The sequence below is a fragment of the Coregonus lavaretus genome (assembly GCF_964263955.1).
Source record: "Coregonus lavaretus genome assembly, chromosome: 39".
NCBI lineage: Eukaryota > Metazoa > Chordata > Actinopteri > Salmoniformes > Salmonidae > Coregonus > Coregonus lavaretus.
In genome coordinates this window covers 14,777,836-14,799,490 of record NC_140026.1, presented here as the reverse complement: position 1 = coordinate 14,799,490, position 21,655 = coordinate 14,777,836, and the positions used below count along the sequence as shown (strand labels likewise).

The 21,655-nt window shown below is 44.8% G+C and overlaps 1 protein-coding gene and 1 pseudogene across 2 annotated transcripts; both read right to left on the bottom strand.

Annotated features, from left to right (window-relative positions):
- Positions 1-334: 334 nt before the first annotated feature.
- On the bottom strand, positions 335-1,999 carry LOC311112969 (uncharacterized protein; the record flags this gene model as incomplete). Its single annotated transcript, XM_084156096.1, has 6 exons — positions 335-478; positions 603-652; positions 759-890; positions 990-1,340; positions 1,442-1,804; positions 1,957-1,999. The coding sequence occupies 6 exons, from the start codon at positions 1,997-1,999 to the stop codon at positions 335-337; spliced, it is 1,083 nt and encodes a 360-aa protein (XP_084012222.1).
- An 8,225-nt stretch (positions 2,000-10,224) lies between these two features.
- Positions 10,225-18,470, bottom strand: LOC311112968 (annotated as a pseudogene). Its single transcript has 7 exons — positions 18,356-18,470; positions 15,265-15,280; positions 14,024-14,383; positions 10,869-11,219; positions 10,629-10,757; positions 10,477-10,526; positions 10,225-10,350 (listed from the first exon to the last, which is right to left on the bottom strand). The product of its transcript is annotated as an uncharacterized misc_RNA (transcript).
- Positions 18,471-21,655: the final 3,185 nt, after the last annotated feature.

Below are 21,655 nucleotides of genomic sequence, written 5' to 3'. Positions count from 1 at the left end.
CAGGATACAGCTTAAAAAAGAGAGTTTGAGACAACTGAAAGTGTTAGTCAATAGAATGTCCTCTATGCATGCTATTATCCTCCTCACGTAATCTGGATGCAATGTCCCTGCAAATTTACCAGTTTAGCTTGATGAATATGAGAGAAAATCAAACAATACATTTAAATAAAAGTGAATTAATGTTGTATTTTATATGAAATGCACAACATTATCGAAACAGTAATGTAAAAAGTAGTTTGACAGAATACAAGCAATTGTAACAGAATTCTAATGATAAAAACACAGTGTGTAACAGAAAAAGCAATGCAAGTCTTAAAGGAGGTAAATCTATGTTTCAGTCCATGTTTTGGCACCTCACCCCAGAGTACACAGTGTCTCTCTCCATGGCGCTCCTCTGTCTCTGGGTCTTTGGCTTCTTGTGGATGACATTCAGAGCAGCGTAATGGACCGACGTGAGTGTGTCATCATCTTCTTGATCCTAAGAGGAATAGCAAAACAAATTCCAAAGACTTCCAAAGAAAATACCTGGTCATTTGATAGAAGGATTTGTTTACAGTTAATCAAAGTCATACTCAGAATAGTTCACTATAAGGTCTGCATACCTGGTTAGGATAACTGGTGACTACCGGACCATTTGGCTGAGGATGCGTTCCTTTTAGACAAACACATACAATTAATTAACCCAGTTTCATGACTAAAACATAATGTATACTGCACCAACAATTTAAGCATATATTGTGCGCAATGATAACACTTACCTCTACACAGCAGAGAGGTTTTCTTGGTCATCTTATACAAAACACAACCAAGGACAATGATGAGGATGACACAAAGAGCCAATGCTACACCCAGACAGTACACCAAGAGAACATGGTCCTCCTTACAACCATCTGTAGAAATACAGACAGTGATATAGGAAATTCAGGACATTTTGTTCAACCAGGCATAAAATATTAGAACATTTTAGAAATGTCAGAAATATCACTAACAGTCAATGTCCAGTTTGGTCCCGTTCCCAAACCGTATCGCCCCACATGAGGCCACAGCACAGTAGTAAGTCCCAGCATCGGAGAGGCTGAGGTTCCTCTTGGGGAGGTTGTAGACACAGCTCTGTGTAGGAGACCCAGCCTCAGGGCTGTTCTCACACGGATCACTCCTGTCTCCTTGGGTGTAAATGATTCCTGGATGGGATTCTCCTGAGCCATGTCTGAACCAATAGACACTGTGTTCTCCTGCACAGGTCTCAGTGTGTATTGTACAGTTCAGTGTCACAGAGTCTCCTGGCTGGACTGACTCAGACACAGGCTGCTGGATCACAGACATGCTGTTGGACCCTGAATCTGAAGAGAGTGAGTAAGATCAAGGTGTGTACATTCAATTTTCCTAATAGATTCATTAGTTTAGCATTATATGAACACACTTAGGTACCGACTTAAGATACCTTTGACAATTAAAAAAGTTCCTTCTCCAAATTTGACTTCGCCCACTTTCATAGCACCACAGTAGTATGTAGCTGTGTCCCCTGACTCTGTCTTGGAGATGGTCAGGTTACAGCTGTCAACTCCTCTCTTCACACTTAAACGTTTAGTCTCATTAAAGTCCTTGATAAAATTGTTGTAATAAAAAGCCTTTTGAATGCGGTAATATGATGATGCCATGAGAAGAGGCTTCTGTCCAACAATTTGCTTGAACCAAGAGACACTGATCAAATTAGATCGACAAAAGCAAGTGAGAGATACACTTTGTCCCAGGTGTGTAACCATCACAGGGTCTGGTTGGATTACATCGTTGTTAAGTGCACAACCTGGGAAGCAAACAAACTAAATAAATCAAAGACAAAGGTATAGTACAGAATGATACATTATTATCATTATTCAGACTACATGGTCATTCAATTGGATTCAAAAAGACTGACATAAATAAGTAAAAGGATCCACATTAATATTTCTTACTTACCCAAATTGGCGTAAAACAAAAAGATTGTCCAATATATAATCATAATTTTAATGTCCTTTCTGCACTGCATAGTGGTGGGTCGGACAACGGGGCACCTTTTATATGATGACACTCATCGTGTAATCATTATGAAGTAGGTGGAAACTCTGAACTGAGTGATATTATTGGCTGTCTGAACAACCATAAAACATGTGATAAAAACTACAATCTAACATGTGTCCTGTGGCATACCATAGTTAGAGCAGCCCTTCAATGATGTAAAGTCAGAGTTACTGGTTTGTATTTTTTCATCATTTGGGTCGGTGGGGGGGTTTACATTGTATAAACAGGGGGTTTACATTGTATTTCTCACTTCATGTCTGTAGAAGCAGTTCAACCTTTCAGGAAGAATTGAACTCTGGTGAGGTTGGCACCTTTTTGACAAAATAAAGATGTGATCCGTTGATACCTGATGCAAATAAGTGGTAAGAATTGGGCAAGTCATTAAACTTTAAAATAAAAACATGAAAAACATTTAATGAAATATCACACAAGCATAAGGACAGGTTACAGAGTTCAATGTTACAACTTTTATCATCAAAAGTAAGAGTTGAGACATTTGCAAAATCATTATATACACTTTGTTGTACACTTCTAGAAAAACAAATGTATCCAGTCAGTCAACCTAAGCCACTATTGCTGAGGATTTGAGATTTCTGAAACCATTCTAGTATCAGCTTTCACACTTGCTGGACAATTATGCTCTGCACCTGAGTGTTTTTACATTTATATTAAGCGAAGCTAGGCCCCTGCAATGGCATCCTACAGCAAATGAGAAATGTATATAATAGCCAGTTGACAAGGACACAGTCAAGATCAAAGTGGAGTTCAGAGGAGGAGTGGGTCCTAACTTAGAATGATGCTAATTGGATGACCCTCACATGTTAAATTCTGTCTTGATGACTCACTCCAGAGTAGATGGTTTCTTCCTCTCTCTGTTCTCTCTGTTCTCTCCTCTGTCTCCTGGGCTTCATACTCTTCTTGTCAGTGAACTTCAGGGTAGTGTAGTTTAGGGCAGCATCATCACCGTGGAGCTACAGTATGGGGATGAAACACAGACTCACTCAATTCAGACTCTGGGTCAAATCTAATGCTGTAATATTTAGCTTTAATACTGTTATCCAGTCTCACTCTTGATACAGCAATTCTGCTAACCGGTTGATCTGATGTGTTGGCATGAGGATTCCCATACTGGCTTTGCTGAGAAGGGGTCCTCGCTAAAAGAAAAATGACAAAACATGTAAAACACTTGAAACCTCTTCTTGTTTAGTAATTAAAAGGCATACTACCGTGTATGTCTTCTTTTCTACTTAAGTTTTCAGTGCGACAGAAAAGGCAAAATACTACATCAACAAATGGAAGCAGCAGTTAATCAAGACTTCTCCCAGATGGTCTGCGAACAGGGACACATACTTCGTCAACACCACGACCAGCTGGCTTATTTGAGAATGGCTATGAATGAATCTCCCTCCTCATCACCCCTGGGACTGTGCCATCAACATGCTTGCAGGCTCTACGCCGCGCGTGGCCACATCTACCCTCTGTCGGTGGCTGAAACCAAGGCTATGGAGGAGGACATCCATGAGGCTCTCCAGCAGGGTTTCATTCACACGTCCACCTCCACTGTGTCGGCAGGCTCCTTCTTTGTGACCAAGAAAGATGGAGGGTTGCACCCGTGCATCGATTACAGAAATCTGAATTCCATCACCACGAAGTACCGCTACCCTTTCCCGTTGGTGGTGGCCGTGATCAAACAACTCAGCGGGGCCTGGATTTTTACCAAGTTGGACCTGTGGAATGCCTACAATTTCATCCGCTTCCAGGAGGATGAACACGATGTCTGGTCACTACGAGTACTTGGTGATGCCTTTTGGATTGGCCAATGCTCCGTCTGTGTTCCAGGCATTCGTCAACGAATGCTTGGACGACAGGTGGTCGTGTATATCGATGACATCCTGGTCTACTAGGCTACCTTGGAGAATCACATCGCTCACATCCAAGTAGTCCTGGAATGCCTTTTGGCCAACCACCTGTACGTCAAGGCGAAGAAGTGCCAATTCCATCAGGAGGATGTCTCCCCTTTGGGTTACCAGATCGGTCCGCAAGGAGTCATGATGGATGAGAAGAAGATGGATACTGTCAGGTCATGGCCAGTCCCAACCACCATAAAGGGGTTACAATGGCTTTTGGGATTTGCCAACTTCTACCGCCGATTCATTAAGAAATGTAGCTTGATCGCCTCTCCTCTCACTTCTCTCCTCAAGGGTGGTCCCCGGAAGTTGGGGTGGAATCCTGCAGCTGACGAAACCTTCTGCCTACTGAAGGGACGTTTCACCTCCGCTCCATTGCTCAAACATCCAGATCCTTTGCTGCCCTTCGTGGTGGAGATGGACGCTTCAGAAGTAGGTGTGGGGTCTGTCCTGTTCCAACATCAAGGTAATCCACATAAATTGTTTCCATGTGCATATTACTCTAAAAACTATCTCCTTCAGAGAGGAACTATGATGCTGGCGATTGGGAGCTCCTGGCGTTGAAGTAGGCATTAGAGGAGTGGAGACACTGGCTGGAGGGCACCCAGGACCCATTTCTCATCCTCACCAACCATTGGAACCTGGAGTACATACGGACAGCGAGGCGACTGAACCCGCGCCAAGCCAGGTGGGCCCTTTTCTTCACCAGATTCGATTTCACGCTGACATATAGCCCAGGTTAAAAGAACATCAAAGCCGATGCCCTGTCCCGTCTCTACGATTCGGGAGAGGTTCCTGTCTTGAGTGCACCCATAATTCCTCCCTCGCGAGAGGTAGCCCCTGTGCTCTGGGACGGAGATGTGGACATTCGCCAGGCCCTGGAGAGGGAACCCACACCTGCTACCTGTCATCCTGAGCGCAACTACGTTCCCACAGGGATAAGGGATCGGCTGTTGACCTGGGCGCACACAACTGTCGTTGCTGGACATCCAGGTATCCCCCGCACCGTTCAGTCCATCTCTGGAAAGTACTGGTGGCCCACCTTTGCGCAGGACATCACTCGTTATGTCAACTCCTATTCCGTATGTGCCTAATCCAAATCCCGGTCCGGCCTGTTCCTGTCCCTCGCACCAAGCCTGTGGTGCGCGTCGCCAGCCCGGCCCGGCCTGTTCCTGCTCCCCGCACTAAGCCTGTGGTGCGCGTCGCCAGCCCAGCCCGGCCCGTTCCTGCTCCCCGCACCAAGCCAATGGTGCGCGTCGCCAGCCCGGTCCGGCCTGTTCTTGCTCCCCGCACCAAACCTGTGGTGCGCGTCGCCAGCCCGGCCCGGCCCGTTCCTGCTCCCCGCACCAAGCCAGTGGTGCGCGTCGTCAGCCCGGTCCGGCCTGTTCCTGCTCCCCGCACCAAGCCAATGGTGCACGTCGCCAGCCCGGTCCGGCCTGTTCCTGCTCCCCGCACCAAGCCAATTGTGCGCGTCGCCAGCCCGGTCCGGCCCGTTCCTGCTCCCCGCACCAAGCCAGTGGTGCGCGTCGTCAGCCCGGTCCGGCCCGTTCCTGCTCCCCGCACCAAGCCAGTGGTGCGCGTCGCCAGCCCGGTCCGGCCTGTTACTGCTCCCCGCACCAAGCCAGTGGTGCGCGTCGTCAGTCCGGCACAGCCCGTGCCTGTTCCACCGGTGCCTGGTCAGGTACCGGTCAGCTGCTCCACACCGGAGCCTGAGCAATGAGCCTGAGCAACCAGCCCGGTCCTCGCCCTCGGGGCCTTCCCCCTAGCAGGTGTCGTCCTGCGGCTGGAGCTGCGAGTCGGGGGCGTACTGTTACGTCTACTCACACTCTCCTGCTCCGGCGCTCGACGTCACTGGTCTACTAACCACCGGTCCTGGCAACCCACCTTTACGCACACCTGGCAACCATCATTACGCACACCTGCACCCTATCATCAGTCACACCTGGACTTCATTACTCCCTTGAATACTTACCCTTTATATAAAACTCTGTTTTGTCAGTCATCAGGTAGTATTGTTTGTGTTTCCATGTCAGACGCTTCTCTTAATTTGTTTCGTTCCATGTTCGTTATTATTAAACACACTAACTGCACCTGCTTCCTGACTCCCTGCGTCTACGTTACAGTAGGTCCTTATGTCCTCTTGCTTTTTGGCAGAAATGTTGAGGTGAAATGTTTTTTTGCCAGCCATCACAGTGAATCACCCATCATCAAATTAATTGTAGAATAGCACATCTGTCACGATCGTCGTAATAAGTGGACCAAGGTGCAGCGTGGTATGCGTACATCTTTTAATGCGTACTTTGCACAATACAACAAAACAACAAAACGAAACGTGAAGTCCTCGGTCATACAACACAAACCTAAACGGAACAAGATCCCACAATTAACTGTGCCAAAACAGGCTGCCTAAGTATGGTTCCCAATCAGAGACAACGAGAATCAGCTGCCTCTGATTGGGAACCACCCTGGCCAACATAGATCTACACGAACTAGAACAAAACATAGAAAATACAACATAGACAATCCACACCCTGGCTCAACATATACGAGTCCCCAGAGCCAGGGCGTGACAGTACCCCCCCCCCAAAGGCGCGGACTGCGACCGCGCCAACTAAACCCAACAGGGGAGGGGCCGGGTGGGCATTCCGCCTCGGAGGCGGATCCGGCTCCGGGCGTGACCACCACTCTCTCGCTACCCCCCCGTAGCGCCCCTGGTCTAGTCTGGCCCCGCTGGCCGGAGCTGGACTGGACACCGGTGGAGCGGATTGCTCAGGCTCCGGTGTGGAGCAGCTGACCGGTACCTGACCAGGCACCGGTGGAACAGGCACAGGCTGTGCCGGACTGACGACGCGCACTACTGGCTTGGTGCGGGGAGCAGGAACAGGCCGGACCGGGCTGGCGACGCGCACCACTGGCTTGGTGCGGGGAGCAGGAACGGGCCGGACCGGGCTGACGACGCGCACCACTGGCTTGGTGCGGGGAGCAGGAACAGGCCGTGCCGGACTGACAACGCGCACCACTAGCTTGGTGCGGGGAGCAGGAACAGGCCGGACCGGGCTGGCGACGCGCACCACTGGCTTGGTGCGGGGAGCAGGAACGGGCCGGACCGGGCTGATGACGCGCACCACTGGCTTGGTGCGGGGAGCAGGAACAGGCCGGACCGGGCTGGCGACGCGCACCATTGGCTTGGTGCGGGGAGCAGGAAAAGGCCGGACCAGGCTGGCGACGCGCACCATTGGCTTGGTGCGGGGAGCAGGAACAGGCCGGACCGGGCTGACGACGCGTACCACAGGCTTGGTGCGGGGAGCAGGAACAGGCCGGACCGGGCTGGCGACGCGCACCATTGGCTTGGTGCGGGGAGCAGGAACGGGCCGGGCCGGGCTGGCGACGCGCACCACAGGCTTGGTGCGGGGAGCAGGAACAGGCCGGGCCGAGCTGGCGACGCGCACCACAGGCTTGGTGCGAGGGACAGGAACAGGCCGGACCGGGCTGGCGATGCGCACCACAGGCTTGGTGCGGGGAGCAGGAACAGGCCGAACCGTCCTGGGAACACACACCACTGGCCTTGTGCGGGGATCAGGAACGGGCCGGACCGGACTGGTAACACACCTCAGTACCTCTCGCCGTGCCTCTACACTCTCCTTCTCCCTCGTGACCAGTGGCCCCCGTAACCTGGCGGCCTCCTCTGCAAACCTGCCGAACCGCTCTATCGCGGCCTCCCGCTGCCTCGCCGTCCACGGTGTGAGCCCCCCCCTAAAAAAAAATGGGGCTTGTCTCTCCCCCGTGAACATGGCCTCCATGGCTCTCACCAGACTCTCACTCTTCTCCTCCCACGTCCATCCTCTCTCCTCGTCACGCTGCTTGATCCAGTCGAGGTGGGATCTTCTGTCACGATCGTCGTAATAAGTGGACCAAGGCGCAGCGTGATATGCGTACATCTTTTAATGCGTACTTTGCACAATACAACAAAACAACAAAACGAAACGTGAAGTCCTCGGTCATACAACACAAACCTAAACGGAACAAGATCCCACAATTAACTGTGCCAAAACAGGCTGCCTAAGTATTGTTCCCAATCAGAGACAACGAGAATCAGCTGCCTCTGATTGGGAACCACCCTGGCCAACATAGATCTACACGAACTAGAACAAAACATAGAAAATACAACATAGACAATCCACACCCTGGCTCAACATATAAGAGTCCCCAGAGCCAGGGCGTGACAACATCACTCAGGGACTTAGAAGATTTACCAATGTACTGAAGCATCATGCCATGTAGTTTATGGTCTCACTGGTCATGTGGCATTCAATAGTCACATTGCTTCCAAGCTGTGCTTTCTGGGAAGAAGTAGGCTGAACAATAACACTATATTTACTACATTTAAAACATTTACCAAACGCCTATAGTAAGCACTTTACATTTATAGTAAACATGTATAACATTACTCAGTTGAGCTAGCTTATTCATATTTTTTGCTCCTTCACGGAACAAGATTGACCTGTAAAATGCAGTCTCTATAGAAAGGAAACTTGCGTTTGCATTCGTTGGTTGATCTCAGGTAACGTCTGATTTTGATGGTCAGATTTGATTGGCTGAACACTCGATAGGCTGCCCAGTAGGCCATGAATGGAACACACACTGTGCTTTCATGTTGTTGTACAGCTTGATTCTGTGTTGCACAACTTTATCACATAGCAAGTTTGAATATGTGGATGTTCAGATGTATTTTTTAAACAATGTGACTACTGTGGATATATCCTTTATTAGGTCTAACTACAGCTCATGCTGTCTACAATACTATGTACTGAAGCAGGCCAACAGAGGGCTTGTCCACCCAAAGCAAGAGACACAACAGCAAGTGTAAACGGATCCCTTTACTTAATGTTTGTCTTGCCATTATGGTCCAAGGGAGTCATACAGTAGTTGGGACCTGGTTGGCCACATGTCTTGACCCTGTCATCCTCTAGGGCCTCTATGACTACCACACATTCACTTCATAACACAGAGAAACAGGAAACGTTGTTGCTTAACCAGCAGAATCTCATATACTATTTATTCTCTAATGTATGGACGAATAAAAGCCCTCCCATTATATAAATAGAAGAAGGCTCTTTCTTCTTGGCCCAGATGATGATAATGATCCTTTGTATTTCACTGAGGACTTTAGATCTCTAGGTCAAATGACCTAATAAATAGTTAACTGTGTTTTTTCACAGATTTCAGTAGACTGTGTACATATAACTATCTGCCTCATAAAAATAGTGTTATATTGTTGATAAAAAGGGCAACATGAAGAGCAAAAGAGTATGTCACACAACTAACTGATACCACTGAGACATCCTGCTGAAACCACACAGAGAGAGAGAGACAGAGAGAGAGACAGAGAGAGAGAGAGAGAGAGAGAGAGAGAGAGAGAGAGAGAGAGAGAGAGAGAGAGACTGAGAGGGTCCTGTGTAGAAGGCCAATAGGCCATAACAAAGTGTAGATAAGTACAGCCTCATGTTTTGTTCATAACAGACATCAGAGTACATTTAAATACGTTGCTGTGTATGTGAGGGGGTGTGTGTCATGCAATCAGTAGGCCTATGTCTTAAAGAGAAAACAAAGAAGAAACCTCCTCCACTACAACTGCATGATGCCTGAGTATGGCCTGTCCTCCTTCTGTGGTGGTGGCTGTTGTGCCACTTTCACTATGAGTAATTATGTTGAAAGAGGCCTCCTTTATTTACTGTAAAATGATGCAAGGGACTAACTGACTTAACATAAATGAGAAGACATTTACCTTTACATTGTAAGCACCGTGTGTAGAGACCAATGTTGCACTAACAGGTGTGAACAGTACTTTGGCCCTGAGAGGGAAAGTAGATTGCAGTGTGTTGCTGCAGGTCAGTCTTCATGTGTTAAAGGTCTATGAAAGGTTTGTTTCCAATAGTTGAAAGACACTGTAACACCCTCCACTATGACCACAGAGGTGTGTGAACAGAATTCATTGAGTTTAACTTATTCAAATTAATTTGGTTTAACAGTTGGAAATTGTTTATTTTTCTTGACATATGCAAACCAAATGTAAAATTAGTCTGACAGAGAAGCAATGCATGAAATTATTTCTACTTTGTATTACATTTGTAAAATAACCTTTGACCACTGTTTTCATTTAAAAAAAATTGCATATCCAATAAAAAAAGAACAAATGAAGCAAGAGCTAGTTAAACAGAGCTATCTAGTATGAAGGGGAAATTGTTTCATTCAACCAGTTCTACTGTCTAATTCCAGAGTACATGACCACTGTATCTTCCTCCATGTTGCTTCTCTGTCTACTAGACCTGTTCTTCTTGTTGCTCAGAGTCAGAGCTACGTAATGGAGACTGTCTGCATCTTGGCTCTGTGAATAACAAAATAGTTTTGTTGACATGAAATTTATTACTTTTTGCACAATTTGGTAATGCAAGCCAAGTCTGATAATGTTGTATTTGTATAAGACATGCAACACATAAGGATTTCTGCATACCCCTGCATCTGACAGGGAAACTGTAGGACCTCTTGTCTGAGACACCAGTTCTGAGAACAAAGACACAAAACACTAGAGATACTGCCATGTCTTCCACTTTTGCTACATCTAGAGATGGTGACATCAAAGAATAGCAACTTTTAATCACTTACCACTGCACTGCAGACATGTTGTCTTCTTCATCTTGTAAATTATGCAAGCAAGAACAATGATCAAGATGAACGCTAGAGCCAATGCTACGGCCAGGCAGTACACCAAGAGAAGAGGGTCTGCACTCTCGCCTGTTGAAATTCAAACAGCAATAGAAGAAACTCAGAATAGCAAGTAAATGTATGTTCTACACAGTAGACTATAGAGTAGATATAAAGAACAATGACAGCTATTTAACCTACCCTCAATGTCCAGCTTGGTACCGTTCCCGAACAGTATCTCCCCACATGAGGCCACAGCACAGTAGTAAGTCCCAGCATCAGAGAGGCTGAGGTTCCTCTTGGGGAGGTTGTAGACACAGCTCTGTGTAGGAGACCCAGCCTCAGGGCTCTTCTGACACGGATCACTCCTGTCTCCATAGGTGTAAATGATTCCTGGACGGGAATCTCCTGAGCTATGTCTGAACCAATAGACACTGTGTTCTCCTGCACAGGTCTCAGTGTGTATTGTACAGTTCAGAGTCACAGAGTCTCCTGGCTGGACTGACTCAGACACAGACTGCTGGAGAACAGACATATTTCTGGACCCTGAACCTGACAAGAAGGCCATTAAATATATTTAATCTCTTTAGAATATCACTGTAGCAAGTGTTGTAAATCAAAATGTATTAATTCAAGATTACATCTGATTAAGATAATATTTCATATTTACACTGTATATCTGTGAATTCAGATTTACAAACAATTAATCATAGTAAAAACGTTCCCTTTACCTTTTATGATAAGATTGACACCTTGTCCAAACTCCAACTTGATTCCATTAGCACTTCCACAATAATATTTGCCTGAATCAGAGAGTTGCGTGTCTGAGATCCTTAGGTGATTCTTTCCTTGTCCACCTTCCACTGAGAAGCGAGGGTTATCCTTAAACTCATGGTAAAATGTTGCATTCCTCTGATACTTATAGATGGATGAGATGAGCTGAGGAATATTTCGAAAGGTTTGCTTGTACCAGGAGAACATTATTCCCACGTCGCCTTCATGGAAGCAATGCAAAATCACAGTGTCTCCAATTTTGGCTGACATGAGAACACTCTCCTGATGTATGGATGATGATTCAGTCCAAGATACCCCATGAACTAAAATGAAAATATATTAGCTGTTACATACCTCAAATACAATTTTGGATTGTCAAAGTGTCTGTAGAACAATAATTGGATATCTTGTGTCTCCAAATCAAGTATGGACATCACATAAGCAGAGAAAAGTAAAATATTGACTTACCCATCTCTACAAGAAGTGGAAATATCAGACACAGTGTGATCATCTTTAAAGTTGTCAGCTCTTCACAACTAGGGTCTTGAGTGGAAAGAGTCCACCCTTCAACAATGGAGTTATAAGTGATTGGTCGAACTAGACCAAATCATTTTTGTTGACGCCTCATTCAGGCACGAGTCCCAAAGTCCCAGAATTGTCCTACAGGTAGACTCTTATAGTTTAGAGCACAGCTTTTTGACGTACGGTTTCCCTTATTCTTTATCACTGCAGCTGCTGTTGTCTAAAATACTCAAATTTGTGAACTTTTTGGACCATGCATGCAATGACATTGTTATCCACTAGGTCTTCTATCACCAAACAGTCACTTCACCTCACCAAAAACATCTATGAAAAACACATAACAAACACAGCAAACACAATACAGTAGTCTTCTTTTAGTGATCTCTCATTCAGTATTTACACTCAGTAGAATAGATGGATAGAATGCCCTCCCATGATACAGGGTTTCTGTTTCATTGAGAATACTGTACTAATCTCTACGTCAAATTACCTAATACATAGATCATTGTGTTTTTTCACAGATTTCAGTTGACCTGGTATAGATAAGCTGCCTCAACAAAAGAGTTTGTTTATTGTTGCAAAAATTGTCAATTTGAATAGGAAGCAGTATAGCATACAGTACTAAGAGTTCTGAGACATCTGGCTGAAAACCACAGAAATAGAGAAAAAGAGAGATAAAAAGAGCGATAGAGAGGGAGAGAGAGAGTGAAAACAGCAGAGCGAGAGACAAGGGTTCTGAATGCCTGAGGACAGCAGGCCCTAACAAAGCGTAGAGACATCCTCATCTTGTGTTCATCACAGACCACAGAGTAACTGTAAATCGGTTGCTTTGTGTGTGAGGGGGTGTTAGTGGCATGAGAAGAGAAAACACATTCAACGACACAACTTAAAGAGTATGGCCCAAGTAAATACATTCAACTTCCTTTGTCTTGATTATTGTTAAACACTTCATTCATCTTATCACAAGCAAATCAATATGACATGGCAGAGAAGCAATGCATTTCATTTATTAGTAGCTACAGTTACAATAACAAAGCTAATACAGTTAACTAAGAGCTCATGCATTTTAATTGACATCTGTTTTATTGTTCTACTGTCTGATCCCAGAGTGCACCGTCTCTTCCTCCATGTTGCTTCTCTGTCTTCTAGACCTGTTCTTCTTGTTGCTCAGATTCAGAGCTACATAATGAAGACTGTCTGCATCGTGGGCCTGTGAAGAACAATTAGAAAATGGAGGGGAAAATTACTTACTTGTTATTATTCAATGGAACCATTTTCACATATTTTTTATGTAATATAAAATATAAGGAATTCTACTTACCCCTGCATCCAAAGACAAGACAGGCTTGACATCTTGTTTGAGAGCCGGATCCTCTACTTACCCCTCACTACTGATACATCTGTAGATGGTGATATCAAAGAAGAGCAACTTCTAAGAATAAGTCACTTACCTCTGCACTGCATACATGCACTCTTGTTCATCTTGTAAATGATGCAAGTCAGGACAAGAAACAGGATTAGAGAGAGAGATAATGCTACTCCAATGCAGTACACCAAGAGAAGAGGGTCTGCGCCATTGTCTGTGAAAATAAATATGGGGATAGAAGTATAGTAACTATATGGATGATTGCACATTTTCTAATGTGATCTAAATAACTAATACTGTGTACAGTTTTACACAGTAAAGTATCCAATAGATATAAACAAAAATGTAAGATGTATCACCTACCCTTGATGTCCAGCTTGGTACCGTTCCCGAACAGTATCTCCCCACATGATGCCACAGCACAGTAGTAAGTCCCAGCATCAGAGAGGCTGAGGTTCCCCTTGGGGATGTTGTAGACACAGCTCTGTGTAGGAGACCCAGCCTCAGGGCTCTTCTCTCACTGATCACACTGATGGGTGTAATTGATTCCTGGATGTGATTCTCCTGAGCCATGTCTGACCCAATAAACACTGACAAGAGAATAAGTAAGATCATGGAGGACATTCTATTTTAATTAATGTATCATTTTATGAACACTCTCAAGTGCCAAAATGAAAGACGCAATTTAAGTTACCTTTGACAACTAAAAGAGTTCCTTCTTCAAATTCAATGTTGTTCACGAACAAAGCACACCACAATAGTATGTAGCTGAGTCCCCTGACTCTGTCTTGGAGATGGTCAGGTTAGAGCTGTCAACTCCTCTCTTCACACTCAAACGTTTAGTCTCATTAAAGTCCTTCATAAAGTTGTTGTATAACAACTATCTTGATTGGTGTGAACTGATGATGCCATGAGTAGAGGCTTCTGTCCAACAGTCTGCTTGAACCAAGCAACATAGGTCATCAAACTAGATGGACAAAAGCAATTGAGAGTCACACTACCTCCCAGATGAGTTACTATCACCAGGTCTTGTTGTCCATAGTCAATGCACAAACTGTAAAATAAGAAAATAGAAAATGGATAAGAGATATAGATTAAAAAAACATTTATACCAATCACAGGCAGTTTAAGTTGACACAATGCAAAGTTACTGTGCCTCCAACTTTGGCTGACACTATAGACAAAGGGCTGGCTGGGACTGTCACAAAAAAAAACATTACATATTCAAATATATTAGCCATTATACAAAATACAACCATTCCAGTGTTGGATGTAGATGCCTCAAATTGTCTGTGAATACTACTAACATACCTCTTGTATTTTTTAGGAAGCACATAATTATAAAGGTTTAACTCACCCATTTGTTTGAGAAATAGAAATATCATACACAGTGACATCATCTTTGAAGAGATTATCATGTGTGGAAAAAGTCTACCCATTTGAACAACACTTCAACAATGGGGTAAACTGTGATCGGTTCAACTGGTAGGCATAGGGTGTTTCTCAATATACGTTGTACCGTGCTCCACACTCTCATGCTCCGAGTCCATTCTCCGACGACATTCTCTTGAGTATATTCTTGTGAGCACGAGAGTGTGGAGAATGCATAAAATATTACATTTGAGAAGTATTCACACTCCCCCTACTGTATTACCTCACGCTGCACCTCCCCATTCTCTGAACCTTCTTCCAGCCATGACAATGGTAATAATAGACAAAACTAGATATACACAAAGAAAACGTTTTACTTCATAATTGCCAGCTACATATGTGAATAATAATAATATATCTAGCAAGATAGTTAAACAGGCAAAAATGACCTAAATCTAATGTTATGCAAGGTAGATGTACATTTTTCGTGGGTAGCTAGCAATTCTTTGTGGTTAGCTAGCTATCCAGTTAGCCCAATTGACATACTATGGACTTGCGACTTACCCATTCACTGAACCGTCTTCAAGCCAGGACAATGGCAATAGAGACAAAACTAGATAAACACAAAGCAACTGTTTTACTTCATAACTATCAGCTAGCTATATGTGAATCATAATAATGTAGCTAACCAGATAATTTAACAGGCAAAAATGACCTTAAACTACTGTTATGCAAAATAAATGTCAATTCTTTGTGGGTAACTAGCTAATAGTTCTTCATGGCTATCTTTAATAACTCTACCTACAGCACCAGTCAAAATGTTGTACACACCTACTCATTCAAGGGTTTTTCTTAATTTTTACTATTTTCTACATTGTAGAATAATAGTGAAGACATCAAAACTATGAAATAACACATATGGAATCATATAGTAACCAAAAAAGTGTTAAACAAATCAAAATATATTTTAGATTTGAGATTCTTCAAATAGCCACCCTTTTCTTGATGACAGCTTGGCACACTCTTGGAATTCTCTCAACCAACTTCACCTGCAATTATTTTCCAACAGTCTTGAAGGACTTCCCATATATGCTGAGCACACGTTGGCTGCTTTTCCTTCACTCTGCCGTCCGACTCATCCCAAACCATCTCAATTGGGTTGAGGTCGGGGGATTGTGGAGGTCAGGTCATCTGATGCAGCACTGATGCAGCACTGATGCAGTTGAAAAACAAAAGATAGTCCCATTAAGCCCAAACCGGATGGCGTATCGCTGCATAATGCTGTGGTAGACGTGCTGGTTAAGCGTGCCTTGATTACTAAATAAATGACTGACAGTGTCACCAGCAAAGCACGCCCACACCATAACACCTCCTCCATGCTTTATGGTGGGAACTACACATGTGGAGATCATCCGTTCACCAACACCGCGTCTCACAAAGACACGGTGGTCGGAACCAAAAATCTCAAATTTGGACTCCAGACCAAAGGACACATTTCCACCGGTCTAATGTCCATTGCTCATGCTTCTTGGCCCAATCAGGTCTCTTCTTATTATTGGTGTCCTTTAGAAGTGATTTCTTTGCAGTAATTTGACCATGAAGGCCTGATTCATAAAGTCCCCTCTGAATAATTGATGTTGAGATGTGTCTGTGACTTGAATTCTGTGAAACATTTATTTGTGCTGCAATTTCTGAGGCTGGTAACTCTAATTAACTTAATTATCCTCTGCAGCAAAGGTAACTCTGGTCTTCCATTCCTGTGGCGGTCCTCATGAGAGCCAGTTTCATCATAGCGCTTGATGGTTTTTGCGACTGCACTTGAAGAAACTTTCAAAGTTCTTGACATTTTCCGTATTGACTGACCTTCATGTCTTAGAATAATGATGGGACTGTCGTTTCTCTTTGCTTATTTGAGCTGTTCTTACCATAATATGGACTTGGTCTTTTACCAAAAAGGGCTATCTTCTTTATACCAGTTAGCCCTATTGACTTATCATGGGCTTGCGATGTACAGTACGTAGGCAGGTAAACATGCCAAAAATGAACACAGCATTTATTTATAAACGTATCAAGATAAGGCATAACCACATAAAAATTATGTGGCAACATATGAGATGTGAATAGGCAACATTTCATTTCGAAGTCGGATTGTATTTTCTCTCGCTTCAGCTCAAATAATGGACGCAATTGATTTCAAGAAATGTTGATTTATTTTTATGTGGTTGCGTAATATTTCTTTCCATACTTTCTGATGAAGCTTGCATTGATGCATGCTTCAGAATATATACAAGCGGAGTACGCATTCAAGAAGTGCCCTCCGTGCTCCGTTTTGCATACTTTGATTTTGATACTCCGACCCTCCCGTGCTCCAATTTGCGTGCTCGGAGCATGGTAGTATGCATTTAGAGAAACACCCATCGTTTTCGTTGACACCTATGATTATGTAGCATATTCTTGTACACTACAGAGTCACACAGACTACTGACTGGACTGATGAAGGTTTGTGGTTTTCTCACCTCTCTGGACAGACCTAGCTCAAAAAAGTAGGCTATTATTCTTTTCACACTTAGGTGTACTTTAATTATTTTGCCTCAATTGCACTGGTCAAGTTAAACCAAGTGCACCTAAAGTAGAGAAAAATACTATTTTTACCAGGTCATTCCACAGTTACAATACTCCAAATGACCTCTAGGAGGTCTGTAGTGCATAGAGCATGTATTGATATGTGCCAGCGAGAATAGGGGTGGAGCATTACGAGTGTATATGGAGGAATCACTTACAGGATGAAACAAGTAAAGTGAATTTCCCTATCATTCACAAAAACATTCTGAAGTGTAAAGGCGGCCACATGATTTCCAGCCGAAACAGTTCGGAATAGTTTGTGCATATATTATGTCGACATTTCGTGATGTTTTTGTTCATTTTGTTCTTCGACAAGGGTTTTTCGGTTGTTCGTGAACACCAAAAAATTCTTGAGGCAAACCGAAGCCAGTAGCCGAAGTCTATGCCCCTTCGTCTGTGATTGGTCAACAGTAGGGATTCTTCAATAAAGTGTTGGTTGTCATTCAATGAGAGACTAATCGTTTTCATGCACATTTTTCACTTGAGAAATCCTGCACTGAACATCTTACTTAGATTAAGATCTCCTCTGCAAAAACTTCAAAATGAATGACATTTCTTGAGTTATCTTGAGGAAGTGTATACTAGCTATGGCGTCTCAAAACGGACTAAAAGTGCTTTTGCCACTTTTGTCTAGTTTTTCAAGCAAAGGTATTTTAAGGAAGCGTGAGAGCACGCTCGTTCGATTCACTTAGCCGAGTTTGAAAAGGGTTCTACCTGGAATTAAAAAGGGCTATCCTATCAGGACAGCCAAATAACCCTTTTGGAACCCTTTTTTCTAAGTGTGCAGGGGTCAGGGGTGTAACTGGCTGGGTAGGGCTCTTGGCTGTAGCATGGATACACCTTCTACTCTACATTCTGTAAACTAATGATTACAGTTCAATAATTGATCAAACCTATAATCTTGTAAATTATAAGATATTGTGTTAGTCAACATGGCATGCAGTACATCAGTGGAGCTGTGTTTCTAATTGTCATCGACTTCAACAACGAAGAATGAACAAACTGACTGAGGCCACAGCACAGTAGTAAGTACCAGCATCAGAGAGGCTGAGGTTCCTCTTGGGGAGGTTGTAAACACAGCTCTGTGTAGGAGACCCAGCCTCAGGGCTGTTCTCACACTGATCACTCCTGTCTCCATGGGTGTACATGATTCCTGGATAGGACGGGATTCTCCTGAGCCATGTCTGAACCAATAGACACTGACTACTCCTGCACAGGTCACAGTGTGTTTTGCGTTTTGACGTTGTGCCTAAGAAAGGTAGATCACAAACAAGCATGGTTATGGAAATGTGTAATAAAGAATATAAGTAAGTACTATATAATAAAAAAACAGTATTTGTAATATTTTCACCTGTCAGCATTAACATGGTTCCATGAGCAAACAGCATGTGATTCAAGAACATCTTCCCACAATAGTAGGTCGCAATATCCTCTTACTTTGTCGCAGAAATATTGAGGCGATGTGTTTTTGCCTGCCATCACAGTGAATCAGCCAACATCAAATTCATTGAAGAATAGTACATCACTCAGGTACATTTAAGATTTTGCGATGTGCTGAAGCACCATGCCGGTGGTGAGTTTGTACCTTACCATGTAGTTTATGTTCTCACTGGTCATGTGGCATTCAATAGTCACATTGCCTCCAAGCTCTGCTTTCTGGGAAGAAGTTGGCTGAACAATAACTGGTGTTTGAGATGCACCTGAAAAAAACAACTACATTAAAAAAATTTACCAAATGCCTATAGTAAGCACTTTAAATATATAGCAAACATGTTTAACATTAGTCAATTGAGCTAGATGTTACTTCCATGCTTTCCAGATCAAAAGAAAGGTGCTTATTCGTCTTGATTGCTCCTTCACGGGATGAGATTGACCTGTGTAAAATGCAGTCTCTCTACAGAAATGAATGGAAACTTAAGTTTGCGTTCATTGGTTGATCTCAGGTACCGTCTGAGTTTGATGGTAAGATTGTCACGCTTCTCTACGACAGAACCCAGAAGCAGACCAGGACAAGGTGAGTTGAACGAAGGTGAGTATTTATTAACAGATTCAAAGAAAAGATGCAGAATAATCCAGGAGACGGAGCGGGCGGCGGAGATGAGTTGGTGGAGGTGAAGTGGCAGATCCAATGATGGCACGGCAGCAGCCGACAACCAGGCAGGGGTTGGGTGAAGGTTCCAGGCGAATGACTGTAGACAGAAAAAAACGGAGGTAAGTACACGGCAGGTCAACAAGGTGCAAAACAACAAAACTAACGCTAGTAACTCAGAGGCTGATACGCAGACAAAACATACTGTTCATGGCTAACGATCCAGCTGTCACGGATTCTGCCGAGGCTGCTCCTCCTCCTGGTTCGGGCAGGCTTCGGCGTTCGTCGTCCCTGGAGTACTAGCTGCCACCGTTGAATGTTTCTATGTTTGATTGCTTTTGTCTGTCTTTTACACCTGTGTCCGTTTGTGTCTGATTACGTGTCCTATAAGTTGCCTGTTTTGTATTGGTTAGGTTGTGTGTTGTTTTTCGCCTGTCCGTAGTGCTGCGTGTTTTTGTATCTGTTTCGTTGTTTAGTGTAATACGCATAGTTTGCGTATTGCTCGCCTCTGTTTTGTTTTGAGGCCGTTTACTGTATCTTTGCCTAGTGGTTTCACAGTAAACTTTGTTGGACTAAGCTTCGGTGTCCTGCGCCTGACTCCCACACCACATACACCTCAGCCTTGACAGAACAACACACCAGTATGGAGTCAGCAGGAGCAGTGGCGGCACCCAAGTCGCTGGAGGATCGGATCAGCGACCAAGACATCATGATCCGGCAACTTGGGGCCGCCATGAACGAGGTGTCCAACACTCTGCGCCGGTTGATTTCCACAGGTGGCACCTCATTCCCAGCATAAGGCGCTAGTAGATTCAGGCGCAGCTGGGAATTTTGTTGATCGTGCATTTTGTTATAGGTTAGGAATTCCCCTTCGGCCGGTAGAAGCCCCCTTTCCTGTTCATGCCCTAGACAGCCGGCCGCTGGGGTCGGGGTTGATCAGAGAAGTCACAGCACCACTTAAGATGACGACGCAGAGGGGTCATGAGGAGATCATTCAGTTTTATCTGATTGACTCTCCTGCGTATCCCGTGGTGCTGGGGCTTCCCTGGTTAAGAGCCCATGATCCTACCATTTCGTGGCAACAGAGGGCTCTTATGGAGTGGTCTGCCAAGTGTGTAGGGAGATGTCTAGGGGTTTCCTTAGGGGCGACCTCGGTAGAGAGTCCGAACCAAGTGCCCGCGATGCGCATTCCTCCTGAATATGAGGATTTAGCACTGGTGTTCAGCAAAACGAGGGCAACACGGCTACCACCTCATAGACAGGGGGATTGTGCGATAGATCTCCAAACAGGAGCGGCACTTCCGCGGAGCCGTGTGTATCCCCTGTCTCAAGAGGAGATAGCGGCTATGGAGACTTACATAGCCGAGTCCTTGGCACAGGGATACATACGGTCCTCCACTTCCCCGGTTTCCTCGAGTTTCTTCTTTGTGAAGAAGAAGGACGGGGGTTTGCGCCCGTGTATTGATTACCGTAGTCTCAATCAGATCACGGTTAAGTACAGTTACCCTCTTCCACTGATTGCGACTATGACAGAATCATTACGCGGAGCGCGGTTCTTCACAAAGTTGGATCTCAGGAGCGCGTACAATCTGGTGCGCATTAGGGAGGGGGATGAATGGAAAACAGCATTTAGCACCACCTCGGGTCATTACGAGTATCTCGTCATGCCATACGGGTTAATGAATGCTCATTCAGTCTTCCAATCCTTTGTTGACGAGATTTTCCGGGACATGCATGGGCAGGGTGTGGTAGTATACATCGACGACATCCTAGTGTACTCTTCTACACGAGCCGAGCATGTAGCCCTGGTGCGCCGAGTGTTGAGGAGACTGTTGGAGCATGACTTGTAGGTCAAGGCAGAAAAATGCTTGTTCTTCCAGGAGTCAGTCTCCTTTTTGGGTTATCGGTTGTCCGTGTCTGGTGTGAAGATAGAGGTTGACCGTGTGTCGGCCGTGCGTAATTGGCAAACTCCAACCACTGTAAAAGAGGTGCAGCAGTTTTTGGGTTTTGCTAATTACTACCGGAGGTTTATCCGGGGCTTTGGACAGGTTGCAGCTCCCATTACGTCCCTGCTAAAGAGGGGTCCATTTACCATTCCAAGTAGAGGTAGACGCGTCCGAGGCCGGTATTGGGGCAGTCCTGTCACAACGGTCCGGCACGCCACCTAAGCTCCGCCCCTGTGCGTTCTATTCCAAGAAGCTCAGCTCGGCGGAGCGTAATTATGACGTAGGGGACAGGGAGCTG